General features: G+C 35.5%; 1 protein-coding gene across 5 annotated transcripts in view; it reads right to left on the reverse strand.

Moving 5' to 3' along the window:
- GSTCD (glutathione S-transferase C-terminal domain containing) overlaps positions 1-19,253 on the reverse strand; it is a 71,526-nt gene that overhangs the window by 52,136 nt on the left and 137 nt on the right. For 3 of the 5 annotated variants that reach the window (XM_085222371.1, XM_085222370.1, XM_085222372.1), the window contains exons 2-5: positions 14,382-14,813; positions 12,135-12,596; positions 6,370-6,624; positions 5,562-5,655 (exon numbers count right to left, since the gene is read on the reverse strand). In XM_085222371.1, the coding sequence (XP_085078497.1) occupies positions 5,562-5,655; positions 6,370-6,624; positions 12,135-12,596; positions 14,382-14,792 (1,222 nt within the window). In that variant the 5' untranslated portion in view covers positions 14,793-14,813. Of the gene's footprint in view, positions 1-5,561; positions 5,656-6,369; positions 6,625-12,134; positions 12,597-14,381; positions 14,814-18,872; positions 19,244-19,253 lie in introns of those variants that run through there. The other 2 variants (XM_085222373.1, XM_085222374.1) reach the window with 2 other exon arrangements.

The raw sequence follows: 19,253 nt of genomic DNA on the forward strand, positions 1-19,253 counted from the left end.
TAAAGTGTTCCTTTTAATCTTTTTCTTTTATAGAATAAATGACTGCCTGGACCTCATTTTAGAAACACTGAGGTGTTTAACATTTAAAATAAAACAATTTGCATCTCTTGATTAGCAAGAACTTTAGTAAAATATCAGACTTCTTAAAACAGTTTTGACTTTTAAGCATCACATATTCACATCTCAGAAAGCATCTCCCAAAACTAAAATAGTCTGAAGTTAATACCAATATAAAAGGTGAAACAAAACAAAATAACCATGGCCTACCTTCACAAAATAATCCAAGAAATTTGGATATATTTAATCAATCTTGCTAACAATTTCAAATCAAACAGCTGTGAATATAATAAAGCATTTATTCTACAAGTTAATGGTAGCAAGTTTTGTTAGCAATTACAAACAATTTTAATATAGACCCAATATCAAAAACTGAAATTGGCTAAAAGATAATTACATTATTTAATCCTGTTTTCCTTCAATTAAAAAGAATCAGCTGTCACTAAAACATCAGTATTCTCTAATAAAAGTGAAATTAGAGAACAATTATGGAGTCATTTAGTACAAGCATAAAAGCCAAAAAACCAACATTTTGCCCAGTATACATGGAATTCAGTGGGAAGCTGCCTTCTTCAATGATTGATGGATCAAATGGAGTACATCATCATAGCTCATTGATGTTTCCCCTTTCTTTTCATTAACACTACTTTTGTATATTATAAAGTCAAAAAAATATTTGAAGTTTTTTGTACTGAGTTACAAAGTCTCTGCATCTCACTGATGGAAAGGCCACAGCAAATTGCAGTATCTTCATATCAGTTCTGGAAAAAAAACTAACACCAATCATCCAGGACTGCTGTCAGGTATACCACTAACACTGCTGTATCAAATACCAACAGGTATACATGATCATATTGTCTTTCTAACCTCAAAATATACAAACTGATGAATTTCAAGAGTCTTACTGAACTGAAGAAACAGAGTACAAAGCCATTTATTACCTGATTAGCATTCAGATCCTGTCCAGAGGAAGAGCAAAATATTACTGGGTGGCATAAGGGGAGCTGGGGAGAGTTTGGGAGTTTGAGAAAACATTTTATAAAGCAACATCCTAGCAAATAGGTAAATTAATTTTACAGATAGGATGACATATACTTGCATATTTAGTCTTCAAAGACCAAAGGTGTTATCTCAAGTGTAGGCTAAAAATAGCTGACACCTTAACTCACAAGTTATGCACACTGAAAATTAAGATCAGAGATCGCACCAAACAATTATATGGGTCAAACCTAAAAAACTAGCATCACAAGGAAACTTGTTTTGGTGATGCTAATTTACTATTAGACAAAACAGCTGCAGCTCCTAAGTCAGACTATTTTTTGTATCATTGATGGGGGGAAAGAAGGGAGAAGGAAGAGGAAGCATGTTATGTCTCACAGCAAGAAAATAAATTCATCTGCATATTTTGCTTCCTAAAACTTCCTAAAAGTCTAATGCAAATTTCATAAAAAATGTCCTATAAAATTTGAGAACACTCTATTCTACTCTAATTAGAGGGAGAGTATGCAGAGTAGCAAGTTATTGACACAGTACTCAGTATTCGCAAAGCACTCACACCAAACAGTAAATGCTTTGAGAGTCCTTGAGAGCTTATCTCAGAGGACAAACCAACTGCTTGGGAAAAAAAAAAAACAAAAAACAAAAAAAAAAAAACCATAAATGGCATCTCCAAGATCAATGGCTGTCCAGCTATAAAAAACATTTTGACATCCAAATCCCAGTAAATTTTCATTTAGCAGATTTATTATTGGCAATGAAGGAAATCACTCTTGTCTTTGTGAGATATATCTTAACAATTCCAGTGCAACAAAGTGTCAGCCAAGTATCTGTCATTCATTTTTCTTTCTTCCAGAAAAAGATTTGTATTACAGTAACCCTAAGTTGTGTTGGACAGTTGGGTTAAAAAAAAAAAAAAAAAAAAAAAAAAAACAGAACAAAAACTAGTGTGCAAATAATTAGTACCATAAAGAAAATGCAAGCACTAGCTCTATGGAGCCATTATGGAACGTAAAGATTTTATTTCTAAAAGGAAGTGTGTCTCACTACCTTAGGGTTTTATTTATGCTTTTGAGGAGGATGTGACTTTGACAAACTCTTCTGCAGACATACATCAAATCTGGGGCTTTGTCAGTGAACTATATAACAACAGCAGAAATTTCCATCTGTTTATATTCAGAATTCATTAAAAAATTGGTTTAGAAAAGATTTTATTAAAACGTCTTGTCTTCATCCAGTCATAAATATTGTGATGTCAATTCTCAAATCAACATGCCAGAGTAACTCAGTTTCTTAACATTCCCTAATGGTTTGAGATAACTAGTTATCAAAAATTACATTCAAACCACTTCATTTATGTTTTTGCTACAGAAGAACAAAATCCTAACCCCTTAAAAAAAAAAATTGGTCTAGCATTTTCTTCTGGAAAAATAATAATAAAAAAAGAATGATTGCTACTACGCTATCAGACAAAGAAAAGTGGCACTGTAAGAGCAGTTTCCTTCTCTTGTCACTGTTTTTTCTGTAATTCAGAAAAGCTATTTCTTATATGGATACTCTGTACTCTATATGTACATAAATAACCAAGTTTGGCACTTACACTAAGATTTATATTCATACAACTATTAAAATATACCTGTTAATAAAAGCAGACCTCTCAAAGAAAAAGCACTGGATCAGATTCTTAGGTGACATAAATTATTTATGTAAAAAAGACAACAAAGGCAATCTTTAATATACGATTTACATGTTTTTCACAAGTTCAGTTTTGTTTTTTGTGGGTTTTTTTTCTCCTCCCAAAAAATAAACCACACTCACAGTGCCTTAACAATTATTTTGTGTCTTATATATTAAAGTAACATATCTCTTCTCAATAACCATTTCAGAGACAGTCTGAATATTGGACACTGGCCTCTTCAAATTCCGTCTCATTTTACAAACTGAGTAAGTATTCTAAAAACCTAAGTATCTCCTTAAAAGTCTAAAGCTTTGAATGCAAATATAGGAAACACTTTTAAAAGAAAAAATAGCATTACTACGAGCCTACAGACTGCAGATTAATACATGCTGTGCTCATACTCTGAGCATCTTCACGCCCCAGAAAGATGAGTCTAAATTTGTTCACAGGCAACCACCACCTTTTCAAGTGAATACCATCACAAGCACACTCTGTCAGTCTAAGCTTCATTTCAGAATGAAGTATCACAAATAAAGCTTTTCTTTTTTTTTTTTTTATAAATACTTAACTTACTTGAACTCACAAGAGAAGAAGAAAGGAGACGTGACTGAGGGTCAGTTACACTATCTGGCAGACAAAGTGCTGAGAGGTTTTGGCTCCTTTATTTAATAGATGATATCAACATATTTCTGACCTCATTACAGATCTGAGAAATAAGCTTAGGAAAAGAAAAAGCCAATTAAAAAAGTACTGACCAAGTTTGTATGCAGTTAATTAAAACAGCCATCAGCATTTACAATATATTTTAAAATGAAAATATTTTGTTTTAAACTTCTTCCTGAAGTAAAAGTCTGTAAGAACTAAAATATCCATCCAGTATCATGATGTTATAATCTGAAGTAACAATTCACAATAAATAAAAATACTAAATGAAGTTAACTTTTTTTCTAAATGATTACATCATAAATGCAATCATCAGTAATTATTTTCTGTAGCAAACAGCTGTGACAGCAAGGTGGTCTAATTAGTCTTACAGACAGGCTGAACAATTCAAGAATTTCCACATACTTCTATCAAGAAGTGCAAATATTTAATCTCAGAGCAAAGAAATTACATTATCTATGACATTAAATTACAATTTGCCAGCTAATCAAGTTAACTGTAAATAAAAACCAAGGTGAGTTTTAAGTGAAACTTTCACTATTTCGTCTTCCATAAGTATTAGTAAGAACTTTATTTACCAACTACAGCAATAGTCTGTTTGAAAGCTTCAATTACCCAAACCCGGTTTAAAACTCAGTCAGGTTCTGTCAGTGACTGTTTTCTTAGCACATCATGTAGGACTTACTAATAAAATACAGATAACTAAATTCATGAAACAATGATAAGGCCTTACTAGCAGAAGAATCAAGCAATAAAGAGCAAGCCCCACATAGAACAACAGAGGTAACCACATGCACGCATCCAACTGAAAAGAGAAATCAATTCTATCAGGAAATTTCTTTTTGCCCTGTGTGACACTACAGGTCCCAGACAAAAGTACAACCATTTGGAGTTTCCCTAAATCACGGAATAGCATCAGCATAATTGCTGTCAGGATGGGAGGTATGAATTGGGGGGTGAAGTCTCCCTCTCCTGCCACCCTTGTTGAGCCAGCAAATATTCGTTCCCCAAAATTGGGCTGCAGACTAATTTCAGATATTGATATTATCAGTAACCGTGTCAAAAAACACAAAAAAAAAAAGAGAGAGAGCATATAAACACAAAAATCAGGGGTTGTTTTAACTCCAACCAATCAAACCAAGTATAAGAGATTACTTAAAAAATAAAATTTCCAAATGCACACATTGTTTTGCACGTTATGCAGCTTATGGAAGAAAAGAGGTATGTTAACAGAAGTAGTAACTAAGCTTTATAGCCAAAAATCTGAGATGGAAGCAAAAATGAGTATTCGTTATTGAATGCAGTCACTGGCATTTCAAGAAAACAACCCTCCCAAAGCTTTTTGTCAGACTATGAAGCTGTTTTAACATAAAAGGTAGATCCAATATATCCACATGAAGTCTAAACAAGCATGACTTAATATTGACAGATGCTCACAATACACGAGAGTTGTCAGGACTCTGCAAACAACACACAGATCCAAAATAGAGGAAATGAACTTCAAATTTTATTTTTACAGCCTCCACGTTGTAGGCAGGAATATGTGTTTGTATTCATAGATGTTTAAAGTGTGCATATGTGGTATGAAAGGTATTCACTATTCACAACGCCAATGAAAACAATGAACATTGTGGTAACGCACTTTTTTCTCTGCAGAACTCTGTAGTGACTTGGTAGCAGAATGCTCTGCAATCCAGGAGAGAAAACCATCACTGCAGAGCAGGGGAACCTGCCACAAAAGGGAATACTGGTATGTAGCTTCCAAATTTTGCTAATGCAATCCATTTCCATCAAAATAAAATCTGCTGCTACTGCTTTGGGAGACCCAGTTTGCACATGGACATGCATGTTGATTACAGGAACATCACATGGTCAAAGATTACTGCCTTAAGTATGAAGAAATGTTCAGGAAACTCAGAAACAGTAGAGAAAAAGTGCAAAAACAAGGTCAAGTTTTTATTCACAGTTTGGTCATTGATTGTTGATGATTTGAGGGAAGTCACCTCACCACGTCTTATAAACAGCCTGAAATCTAAAACAGACTTAAAACTACTTGCCTATTTAACACAGCTTTTGAATACATTTCATGAAAAGTGACATCTTTTCCTATGATACAGTCAAGTAGCATCACTAAAAAATGCACTATGAATACATTAAAAATCCTTACCTTCTCCAGGATTGACTGCTGCTGGCAGGCTGGTCCAGTCTATGGTCCAGTCAGGGCATGGATGAGGAGAAAACTTTGCTTCAATACCCCTCTCCTATGTGGAAATGGAAAAAAAGGGGCCCAATCTTTTACCCACTGAGACTGGTAGTAAAATTCCCACCAGATTTAATAGCATCAGATCACACTGCATAGCTTTCAGCCCAAATGAAACTTACAGGCAGGTGACTCTACTGTTTATGGAGTTCAAACTACACACTTCTATCATTTTCACAAGAAAGTCCTGTCTGTTCTTTTTAGAAGAGGGTAGTAACCTCTACACAATAAAGTAAAATAAAATATGGAAAACTATGGAACACAATAAAGAACTTTCTTTAAGAAAACTTATTAGTGTCTCAGACATTCAAAGATCTACAGAAGTAACAACAACAAAAAGCAACAACAGAAAAAACAAAATACTAAAGCTAAACATACAATATCATTTGTATTTTTTTATACATACCTTTAGAAGAGGAATATAAATATCATAAATAAAACAGAAGACTACTTTAGTTACTAAGGGTCATTTATAGGGCTTCCATAGCACATTTACTCAATCCCTGAACAACCAAATATTGTTAACTGAACGAAAAGACTAAAAACCCTTTTAAGTCAATGCACATCAGATAGAAGACAGACAAAATATATTAAATTGTTTAAGGCTATAGAAGATTTTGCTTCTGTGATTCTAATAAATTTCAACTGTTGCAAAATAAGTATAATTAAGATAAATTAAGATAACTAAGACAGCTGATTGAAAATCTTAAATTACCATTAACTTAGTCATCGTTGGCCTTGGACCACCTATAAATTGACTGTTTTCATGCTCTTCTTCAAAATCATCAGGAACTGGAAAGAAGTCTTCTAGGTGTTCCTCTGGAGCAGGTATCAACTCTGGAAGCTGGAGAAGCTGCATGTTGCATTTACCAGCTGCTTCCTTCACTCTAGGTACTTGCTGAACTCTTTGATACCAGCTGGAGATCAGAGGTAAGTTTACCAGATCTTTGCCTTGCTTTTTGCTGTAAACCTAGGAAAACAAAATGGAAAGGTAACTTGCTATTGTACACTTCTTCCTACAAGCAACATGGAAAAGACATAACCTGTGGGCAATGAGTATAGCTCCATGTTAAATCTCAACGTGTTTGCTTACTGCAAAAATCTAACTAGTTAGGAGCTCTGCTTGTGGGTAGAAATGCCATTTAAATGCTATCTGCAATTTCCATTTGATGAAAATATTTATATGAACGACTTTAGTCATAACTTCAGTCAGTAATGCAAAAACATAACTTAAATAACACTGTTTATTATTTGTTATTTTCTAACATGGGAATAACTCATTTTAAATAATAATCACAAGACCTAGTAATTAGCAACGAATGCTGGACTTAAAGCAAAGAAAAAAAAATAAAAACTGAAATCTTGAGTGTTAAACAAATAAAATCTAAATATAAATATTATATACATATACACCAAAAATATGCATATACTCAAATCATATTTTTACAGGAAGACCACCTAGTTTTTTTTAAAGTAATGCCTCTGATGAACTAAAGTAACTTCTGCCTGTGTTCCAGTATGTTATAAAAGGCTATATGAAGGTCCTTACCTTATTGTATTTTCAATTTTTTTTAATTCTGATAGTTTTCTACAGTGCAGCTGAAACGTGCAGTGAAATTGAAAATATTCTCTACGTACCTATTGCCAGGAGCTGGCTTTACCAAGTTTGTGTGCTATATGTTAAGTCAACAACTTCTGAAAGCTCAATATTTAAAAATTACACAGCAAAAAAAAATCTCATTAAAAAAGCAATAAGATGATATCTTACAAACGCAGAAATAGATACTGAATAAAATGTATTTAATTTTTGCTATTTAATTGCTCTAAAATAATGCAATTGTGCAATCACCCTGGAGGCATCCTTGATCTGCCTCACTGTTGTGAATTTGCTATGCTAGTTCTTCCCCTGTAACACTGAAATAGCAGTTTGAAATGCCTTTATTTTAAAGGGTGGGAAAGAAAAGCTTTAAAATGAAAGGGCCAGGAAAGACAAATATTTGTGGTTCCTCTGGTCCTGAGTTTGCTGCACCTATAAACAAAAAATCCTGCATGCATAGCTGTACACAATTAAACTGAGGTAAAATTATTTTACAGCAAGTTGGCAGACTGCTTAATGAGATTATATGGCTGTGTGTGCTAGTTTTTTCAAAACCTATCTTCCTGTGGAATTTGGATGGAACGTCTATATGTGAAGAGTAGAGTGTAGCTGTCATATACTAAGATTTCTAAAATGTTATTTGTTTAGATCTTTGCTGGATTACAGAAGCTATAACATAAACATAGATTAAGTAAAGTTATAGTTAGGCATTAAGAGTATTTGTATCCTGGCACATTGATTTTAAAAAAGTTCTTACTACAAAAATAAGGAAAAAGTATCCTGTGCAATGATCTTCAGTTTGTAAAGTTTAGGAATGTAGAATGACATAGCTGCCAAGAGAAGCTGAAACGTTGATTTTTCTGGAATCGCCTACAAGTCGGACAAGAGCAAACCTACGCTTACATGTGTGTCTCTGTTTTATCCAAATATGGCTTTAATTTTTAATTTTAACTGTGGGGTTCTGAAACCCCACAGGCTGAGAAGTCTCCATCCTTGATAATACTCAAAACCTGATTCAACGTGGTTCTGGGCAACCTTCTCTAGGTGGTCCTGCTCTGAGTGGAGGGATGGACAAGATGATCTGCAGAGGCCCTTTCTAAGTCCAACAGCCTCTAATGCTGTGCATGCTTCAAGCAGAGAATGATAAACCTGCTTACGTGAAAAGACCATGCAATGCATAAGTGGTGTTTTTCCACACACCTATCTACTGTGTAGAAATACAAATTGTTAAAGAACGCATGACGAGTTTCAAGCAGCTTTCTTACATCCTGTGTTTATAATGTTCTTAGGGTAAAAATGTTATTAGTAATAGCTTAAGGTGTAAAAGGAGAATGAATTGTACTGTTAATATCTAGTTCAATATCCTGATATATTTATAAGTTATTGACAGAAAAATATTAACTAGTTTTCCAAAAGGAAAAAGTCCTTTTGGAAAGCAATTCTGAGAGGTGCTGTTGCACTTGATAACAAATATTCTAAATTGTATTTTGAAAAGTGAATAGCAGTTCCTCCCAGATTGAGATCTGAGCTTTTGATATTAATTTTAAACTATTAATTTTAAACGTTTACAGCTAATAGAAAGTGCAACAAGGCTAACCTCAGAAAGATAACAAATGGAAAGGAGTAATGGGGAAAGAAAAGCTCTTCAACTTCATTATCTCACTTTTGGTAATTATAATTCCAGTCAAGTTAGCTAGGTTTCCTCATTGTATGGTATGTTCCTGATGTATATTCACTGAAGACTTCATTACTATTCACACCCTTATACAAAGTGGAATTGCAACTGTAAACTTTTTTTTAAAAATGTAATCCAGGCATAGGACAGCATACAGCAGTTTAGATGGAAAGGACCTTCAAAGATCAAATCCAACTGCCTGATCGCTTTAGGACTAAGCAAAAGTTAAAGCCTGTTTGTTATGAAGGGCATTATCCAAGTGCCTTTCACCCATTGACAGGCAAAAGGCACAAACCATCTAACTGGTCCAGTGTTTGACTGTACTCATGGTAAATGAGTTTCTCCTAATGTCCAGTCTGAACTTCCTCTGGTGTAACTCTGTGCTATTCCTGTGCATCCTAACCCCCTAGGTGGGTGGTCAACAGTAGACATTCATGACAATTTCCAGTTATACAAGTGACAAGAATCATGTTTATATAAATCAAACTCCACAACTTCTATCAACACTAGCAAGAGAACTGCTTTCAACTAATTGCCTACAAGATGGCTTCAGATGCATATCAATAAATTTGGATGTTAACTGTAAGAATCGAGGTGTTATTTCTTAGAAACTAAACCACTCAGAGATAAAATAACACTATCCTAGAGCTCTTGTAACACAGACAGAAATGAAACTGAAGGCCAGTTTCGTATAGCTTATAAGGTGCTAGGACTCAATGCTCACCCAAGGAGAGCATACAGATACAGCTCAGGGCACATCTACATAAAGATTTCACTTGGACTGCTGAAATCAATTAAGCATCTCATCCAGGATTCTTCTCAAGCCTCAGTAAACCAAACATTACTATAAAAGAAAATATACTCATTTAGAAAAGGCTTTGCAAAAATAAAAACTGAAATATTTTGAATTCTTTAAATCTTTGTCTTACTGATTTTGTTTATGAAATACAGATGTTGTTAATCCTCAGTTTTGTGATTTGTAAAATAGACAAAGTAGAGATGCATATGGAATACTGAAGCAGAGTTCAAGTCCCCTGCACTACCAAGCCTCTGTCCAGAGGTGAGGAAAAGGGTAGGGCAGAAGAAGAGAGATGGGGAATAATAAAATCATCAAATTTGATGGCTTCATTGGGTTCAAACCATGTTTTGTTAAATTTTCCTAGTTCAGATATTAAGTTATTTGCACAATAGAACTTGCTTATACACCTCCAGAATCTGCAATATGCTGATACTTACCAGATGAGTTCTATCAGGAAAAAAAGCAAACAATCTTTCTCAGGCCCGTATAAGTTTTGTACAAAGTGAGCTCCACTATCCAAGTGACTAAAGCTCTCACTATAAGTGTGAACTGAGCTTTTAACCTACCGTTAATCTAAAGGTACAAAGGAATGAACCTGTTACTAATTGCAATGCTTGTCTCAAACATTTTGAAGGTTTTGACATCTTTGTACAGGGTGGGAGCGCTCTTAAACTCTCATCACATTACAAGACCCAAAATAGTCTTACATAATGAAGCTTGGCATGTACCCAGTATCAATTCAGAGTGTCCGTATTATTTTGCTAATATGTGCTGCTTTTCTTCATTGTGCTGCAAAAAATTCTTGATACAAAGGAAAAAGACAAGGATGAAGACAACTGAAAACAGTCTACTGTTGTTTGATGCTGGGAACATGTCAGGTTGATTGCAAAGGAGAAGACGCAAAGGCATCTTTGAGTAGACCATGCTATTGGCATTTCTAAAATGTTTGTGCAATCTGATATTGGAAATATAAATTGCTTTTAAGTATGAAAAAATAAAAAGCTTCCTAAAAGAAAATGTGAACTTTCTTCAGGATGTTACTTGATCATAAAGGCAACATAAGATTGTATTATGGAAAAAAAAAAAATTGAACAACTTTTCTCACTGGATTGCAAGTAGGACAATAACTTCTCAGTTACAAACTCCACTCCAAGACCTTATACAGTGTAATGTTTTCCAGGGAAATTTCTTCTTATGCTGTAATAAACAAAGGATCTTCCACAAACTGTGGAAAACAGTTTAGCAGCAAAAATGACAAAACTAGAGATTACTGAGGTTTGAGGGGCTGAAGCATAAGCTACAGAAGCTGGCTTCCTGGACATAACACCTCCCTTCTGAGCTTGGTCACAGTGATCAGACCTTGCTTGGAGGAGGAGAACACAAAGTTTATTAAGAAACGACCTAACAAAATCACCACAGTACTGCACAAACAAATAAAAAGTTTGCTGATATGAAGATATGATACTGTCTACACATCCATCTTTCATCTACTTGTGTAAAGAAACTGGCTTACATCACGAGAGGGCTTGGTAATAAAAACATCCATTTGAGACAGAATAAAACAGGGTTGCCTACACAGGAATGTTTTGTCCCCAGTGAAGGAATTATTTCTAGAACCAGAAGAAAACAAGAGCAGAGACTAAGGATATTAACGTACTATGCAAAGAAATGAGTAAATCAGAAATCCTCCCACACTATATTTTAAAAGGAAATATTTGTAAATAACAAAAAAAAATCCTCACAAAAAAAGCTCAAGAAACTATACGCTAGTCACATAATTTTTTTTAAACAATACTCAAGTATCTCTTTAGCTCTGATACAGCAAGGAAACTCGAACGTTTACATCTCTGAAAAGCCACTATAGTCTCTAAATCTCTTTCTTTTCATCTCCTCCCTAAAGGAGCATTTTATGTAAAGACAAAGTAACAAAGTTTCAAGCCTTAGGTGAAAAGAATTGCAATTCAAATCATCCTGATACAGTAATAGAACAACAAAATGCCAAATAACCCATTTTGTCTAATACTCTCCCAGTGCACTGTATCTAAAACTGAAAGAGGTTCACATTTACCTACTTTTGTTTTATGCACATTGTAATGTACTACAAGTGTCTATTTTAAATATTTTCATGCAGGAATTTTCTGGCAAAAGTATTTCCTGCCAAAGTATTTCAGTATTACATTTGAGTAGTCAAGAATGTTTACTAAGTACTACTTGAAATTAATGTTGTAGATCTCACCAAGCCCTGGTATTTGATTGTACAAAAATAAAAACAAAGGCAAGTTGTCTGTTTCAGGTTATGCTCACATTGCAAATGCTGCAACATATTTTAAATGAACACATTTTACTATTTTCCAGCTCTTACAAATGCCCATCTACATTGCTTAATATTTGAAGAATTTGATGTCTTACCAGGAACTGATGGATGCATGGTAAAAGCACTATATCTGCCAAGGTAAAATAAAGCCCCTCTGCAAAAACGTGGTCTAAAGGTGGAAGGTCAGACGTTTTTGTTCTCCTGACGAGAGGGCCTTCCCTGTTGACTGCACGTGATACCTCTTGGACATGTAGCTTAGAGAAAGCTACACTCAGTTCCAAACTTGGAAGTGGGTGTTCATGCACCTCCACTGTTTTCCCTTTCTCTGTTGCTTCTCTCTCAAGCAGAGACGCTGCAGCCTTGGCACCTGCCTTCTGTTGTTGAAGCTTTCTCCTTCGAATTTTGTCATCGTTATGCACTCGGACAGGCTCTCCAAGTTTTCTTTCAAGCCGTAAAATGTCAGCAGGAATAGTCTGACTGTGCTCAGGAGATGCCGTCAAAAATCCTTCAACAGCCAGAGGTATGCTGATCTCACAGAGTCTGGTCCACTGGCTAACCTGTCAAATAAATTTATCTAATAAATACAACAAGAAACAAAATGCTAGCTACCTTCTGTCTACTTCAAACAAGGAAACTTCAGCCAAAGTTAGCAACTCTGGCTTCGATTATATCCTTTGATAATCTTAGGAGCCCAAATATTCTGTATTACTTCTGTGACAGCTGAGTTAAGAAGCAAAATGTTATATATATATCAGGATGAAGTGTTATCCAATACAGTATGTTTTTACTTCCCTTTATTGGCATAAGATGAGGCTGGCTGTGTAACCCACGAGAAGCATCTAGTTTACAGAAATGCTTTGAATTAGTTCTCTTATTTTTTTTCTTAGTATGCAACATCAAGAAACTGTAGTGTGACCAAACAATAACTTTAAATATTTTTTTCATGTTATTCTTGTTCTCTATTATTTACTTTAGGCTGAGATATCAAATCAATTGCAGTCTTCCCCAAGAATGCTACTGAATTCACAGATACAGTCAGCACAGCATGCCAGTACTGTACATTAAACTCAGTATTCAATAACCTTTTTATTTATTTTTAAATAATAGTTGTCAAAATCTTTAGTTTGCTTTTTCTAGCTTTTCCCAAATATCGTGCATTTAAATCGAATTTCCCTTATTCTCCGAGGGAACACACTATTGACAAAGGTGCACACTGTAAAAGCTGTAATTACTATCATTCAGAATTAGTTAATAAAAATACATTATATTAGTTTACCAAGAAACATCTTCCAGGGATAATTTCATTTCTTTGGACAACCATTTACAATGCCCAAATTGTTCCAGTAAAACTTCATTTGGTCTTCAGTTAAAGACCTCTGCTACATAGGAATTCACTTTTACTGGTTTCCTGGCAGACCAGTTACCTTTTATACCTTTAAGTAGCTAACTATCAGAACATATATTTCAAGTTCTGAATAATCTCAAGGCAAGTAATTCATTATCTATATGGATTGATTGAAGATAAGCTTATATACAGGCAATGTCCCTTCATAAATCAGTATCAGAAAGGGGATGAAGATAGGCAATAGTCAGCTGTGATATAATCTGAAATATGGTTATTCATAAGGTGTGAAATAAGCATAAGAAGGCAAATATAGCAGTGACTATTGTGAACAGGATTACATTTGTAGGGCTGTGACAAAGGTCACGTCCTGTGCAAAACTTTGAAAAGTGCTTTACTAGTTTAAATTCTTAAATGCCTACATTAATATTGATAATAACATGTGCGTACATTCAAAAATTCTATCACCATCTTTGCAAGGCTACAACTTGATTCTTGTATTCTCCACAAAGCCAGCAGTGTCCCTCACTTATTTCTCATCAGATTTCACATTCGTCAGATAAAATTCATCATGTGCAAAGTATGCAGGATTAGCTCCTAATGACATGCTCGAAGATCTTGTATTTGCTGCAACGGCCACATCTATGACTTCACATAAAAACATTCCACCTTTAGATATTTGATTTCATCAGATAAAGAAAGTAGCATTCTGTGAAAAATTATCATTAAATTAGGTATTTTTTAATTAACTTAAAACTGGAACAGACACAGTACTAACCCACTGAGACTATACTGCCAAAATGAAGCAAATATCTGACCCAGTTTTTAATTGTTAGGTACTTTTTGTGCTGCTGAAGTTATACCCTCAAAAAGAACAGTTTTTGCCTTCTGATAAAATACAGACATTTCTTCATACAGTAAATATCAAGAGTTTACATAAGAGTATTCCATTCTTATTTAAAATCCTGTTAATATAACTAAGAGAAAGAGATGCACTCACTTCTGCACAGGCTTTTAAGCAGGTCTTCTTAAAGCCTAGGAGTTCCAAAACATTCTTTTTGGATGGATCTGCCTCAAATGTTTTCTGTACTATATGTCTTAAGACCACAGAAAGCCCAGCTCGACAGAACTTGCCATCTTTCGTGACAACAGCAGGTAAACAGCAGCTCTGCACGACCATAGGAAGCTGACACTTGGGGATTAAATGGACCTCAAGATCTCCAAGGAGGTTTTTTGTCACAAACGGATCATTTGCATTTTCATTAGTCGGCACTAAGAAAATTTTGAATGATTTGCAGTCACAGTAGGACAGCAAGAAGAGTGAAATAGACGTATGAAGAGGAAAGATACTATCTTGACACTGATGAGAAAAACCCAAATACAAATGTTCTTCAGGGATGCTGTCTTTCATCTTCCTCCTGAGCTGAAGTTCCTGAAATAGAAATTAGAACACAACAGTCATGAAAGAATACAGAATTGAGAACAAAACAGAGGGTTTGAAACAGCGGTTGTACCATTATCTGCTAAAACTGATTGTAAAATAAGATACTATTAAAGACATCCTGCCTGAGCAAGTAGGCTGTGGGACTTTGAGAGGAAAATGTTTCACATATAGCCTGTCACTTCACATACACATTGTTGACAAGGAATTGATTTCTGACACTAAGAAAAACATATAAAAAGAAGAAAAGATTTTATTTTAAACTTTGAAGGTTTAGACGCTTTATAACAAAGCTCATTTTTAAATCGGTAACCTCCCATAAACATACATTTATCATACAATATTAAAAAAACATGTTCCTGAGCACCTAAAACAGTTTTATCATGCATACATTTGCTTCTCTTTAAAGCACATACATACACAGAGACACTGTTTTAAAGTGAAATACAAGAGTGACGTAGCTGAAATTAATGTCATTATATTAAAATTTTAAATTATTTTTCCTTATACTTTGTTGAAAGTCTATTTTTTTTTATTAAGCCATTCCATACTAGTGTAATATAAAACAATAATGCAATAGTTTTTCTGTGCCACCACCACATAACATTCTCTGTTAACTTAAAAATCACAATTCCTACTGAAAAGCATAGGGCACTAGATGGCAGTCTTAAAACAATCATATAGAACAAAGCTTCATTATAATACGAAGAACTCTGAATGCTGCTCAGAAACGCAGCATGGTTATTTACATATAGTTTATACGCATATATGTAGAGCACAAGTGACACTGGGACAAAATCTTTCAAATAACTATCTAATAACATCTCTATACAGTTACAGGGACATGATAGCAATACACAACAAAAAGTTCTGACATTTCATATATGGAGATGTACATCAAATGTACTATTTTATATCATCTATCTCAGACAGACCAATTGCTCAAAGACAGGCAGTGGAAAAATAAAATCAAGCCCACCTGGCATTAAATAAGAATCACAATGACTGTTATACAGAAATATTTTTCAACTTTTCTGTTACATGGCTGTCTCAAAACAAGAGTGCCTACCCATAAAAATCCTCTTGCTTTTCTTTAATTAACACAGCTTGCACTCGAAGAATAATAAAGTACACGAAAGTACATAAAATACTTTCCTAAAGGCTATTTTGCTTGGATAAACATACAAATCAAGATGGATACAATACCATAACTACAACTGTGGAGAAAACAGTTCAGTGAAAGTAATTGAGGAGAAGATGAGAGAAAAGTTAGTTTATCTGTTACATCCATATATATAACCACTTAATCTCAAATCCTTTCCTACAGAACTTCTAGAAAGATGCAAAAATAGAGGTACAACTGATCAGCCTACTGATTAAAGATGCTCAGCTTTGAAAACTGGTAGATGAATGGGTTAACACTGTCAGTGTGAATCTTACTCCAATCCACTGAACAAAATGACTTCTTCCCAGTAGTGATGAGTAATAGATAGAAACTGTCAGTCTGTCCCAGGGACAGCAACTGATTGGAAATAATGACTTGTTGGTTATTGGTCTGCTCTGTACTCAACCCCGTATATGCCACAGCTGACACCATCCTATTAATCCATCTGTCTCCTTGGTCTTCAAAATTTAGCCAGACAAATTCAACCATTCTTATCCTCAGCTACAAACTATTAAATCCAGAAGCCACACAAAGCACATATGCCAACACTGCTGAATCTCCCTGAAGCAGGATAAATGCATACTCCAGTCTCTTGACAGCCTTATGACAATGTCAGAGAAGGGAAATATGCATGTACCCCACTTACCCTAACCCATAATCTTATATACTTGTATTGAGACTGTCTCCTTTGTAGTCGCTAAGGAACTTGCATCTAAATTCCAGAAAAGTCTTAACAAACACTTTAAACTGAACATCTTTTTTTTTTTAAAGCTTTATCCATGGATGTTATGAGGGTTAAGATTTACTTGTCACTTTGTTCAGATTTGCTCTTCCCTCTACTTCTAACACTCACATTTAACTCTTCACTGCATTTTATCCACTTGAAAGTAGCAGCTTTTGAACATTACAGTGCTGAAGCACTGACGATTGTACTTATCTAGGGAGGGAGAGTACTCCCTCTCAAAACAAGATAGGAATGTATAATGATTATACACTGCTTGCACTGACTCAAATTCTCCTGTCTGCACCTGGAAGAGGTGTGAAGATGAGAAATAGGGAAGCAACAGCAAAAAGCGCTACCTTTGGCAACTTTCTATTCTGTTTCAGCACGAGGTTTCCTGAAATAGATGGTAAAGTGATCCTCACCAATGTAATGAATACTTTGTTCTTATTCTATCATCATCACAGTCAAATCCTACCTATTCACCAACTTAAATGTACAGAAGAGCCACAGACATTTCATTCATGCTATTAAACACAGAGAATCACTCAAATTATTTTGTCATATTACTGTGTTTCTTTTTCTAACTTCTCAGAAAGAAATGCAAGGTTTTTTTTTTCCTATGTAGTCTGTAGTATACCATGGGCATTTTATCATTTGCTCTATTTCCAAACTTGCAGCTGGACTCACAAGCATTTTATCAGCCTGTTTTTTTTTCCTTCCACTTTTCCAGATCTGTCCTAAGCATAAATGACAATAGCCACACTCTTCTACCATCTATCTGTTCCTTAAAGCCCTAACTTCCTGCTTTTTCTCCAGCTACACTACATCCATTCTTTCACATAAGAGATTTCAGATGGCCAAAAAGTAGCAATGAAGTTAACTTTGTTCACAGCTATGTAATTTCAAAAGCCAAATGACAATCTGAATAAGTCAAGTCTAGACTCGGTTTCATTGCAACCATGGAGCTTCAATGCATGGGGTAAACACAGAAGAAATATTAATCTTTTAGGAGCATTTTATTACACTGTGGATAATAAAATGGCCTGAGCTCAATAGGTACAGAAATATTTTGCGAGTCATCTTTCACCATTTTCTTCAGAAATTCATACTGAAAGTTCTTTTATTTCTCACAAAGCGATTAAACAGGCAGCATAATTTCTGAACTGTCACACAGCCTATGCAGCTGCCAAAAAACAGACCTTGCTTGTTGAAATAGAAATTTTTTTTATTCATCTTTGAAATTAGAAGATTTAGACTAATTGAGAAATTTCTCTTGGTCTTACTAGACATCACAAACATCCTTATCACACACACACACACACACACACACACAAAAAATCAAAAGTCATTCACTGACTACTCCAAACACTTCTCTAGGAAATTGTCTTTCCCAATCTCAGATAGTGAACAATGACACACCACCTGCTTCTGAAATCCAGTCAATGGAATAAGATTTGGCCCAACTGTATTCATATTAGTCTCTCACAGGACATAAAGCAACATAAATCTATCTGGGACCTATCTATAGATGACTTTTATTTCCTTAAATTATTTCCTGTGAGCATATACTCAAGGCCTTTTTCTTTCACTTCAGAGAACTGTAGGCTCTCACACTGCCACATCCCACTCCTCTCCCATGTCTGCTTTAGAGATTTCCTCCTGACAGCTTGTCTCCTTCTACGGAGATATTCAAGATCAGTCTGGACGCCAATCTATGCAGTCTATTGGAGGGAACCTGCTTAGCAGGGCGTTTGACTTGATGATCTTGTGAAATCTCCTCCAACCCTTACTGTTCTATGATAATAAAATAAAGAATGGAACTAACAAAACCTTAGAGACATAACATTGTGCACCCATTTAATCATAACACTTTTTTTTTTCCCCTGGCATTTATCCTTCTCTGATTAGCCTGCATTCTGTGAGATGGATTTCTATCCTATACTGGCCTTTTTAATAGTAGCCACTATTAAAAGAAGGGAAGGCAGAAATCAGCTGAACGTAAACAATGAATATCACAGGTTTTGCAACATAGCTTGAAGATAAATAACACGGTTTGCCTTCGGTGTTACAATCAGCTTGGCTAACATCTTAGTTAGCATCTGAGATACGCTGCTCATCACAAGTCATTTAGAAAGACAAGTGCCCCCAGGAAATACTTAACTTTGCACGACGTTAATATTTATGCTCTAAGGGAGACAACCGTGGAAAGCTGAGCTATATTTCCAACCAGACGATCAAAGCGTTGCGGGTGCTTAGGGCCACCGCATCCTTCAGCGTATCCAAAGAATGGTGCCTTCCCGCCACCAGCGCGGGTCTCCGTCGGCAAACACCTCAAGCACGCGCTTCAGGAATGGAGCAACCGGCGGGAGGGGAGCCCGCGTGGGAAGCAGCAGCGAGGCGCGAACTCCAGAGGCCGCCGAGCCCGCGCGCTGCCTCACGCACCTCCCGCCCCGCCCACCGCCGCGCGAGCCGATAAACGGCCCCCGGTCGCCGCCAGCACTGATCTGTCGGGGTCCGCCTCTCCCTCAGCCGCTCCCCGCCG

The sequence above is a fragment of the Meleagris gallopavo genome, chromosome 4 (assembly GCF_905368555.1).
Source record: "Meleagris gallopavo chromosome 4, MGAL_WU_HG_1.1, whole genome shotgun sequence".
NCBI lineage: Eukaryota > Metazoa > Chordata > Aves > Galliformes > Phasianidae > Meleagris > Meleagris gallopavo.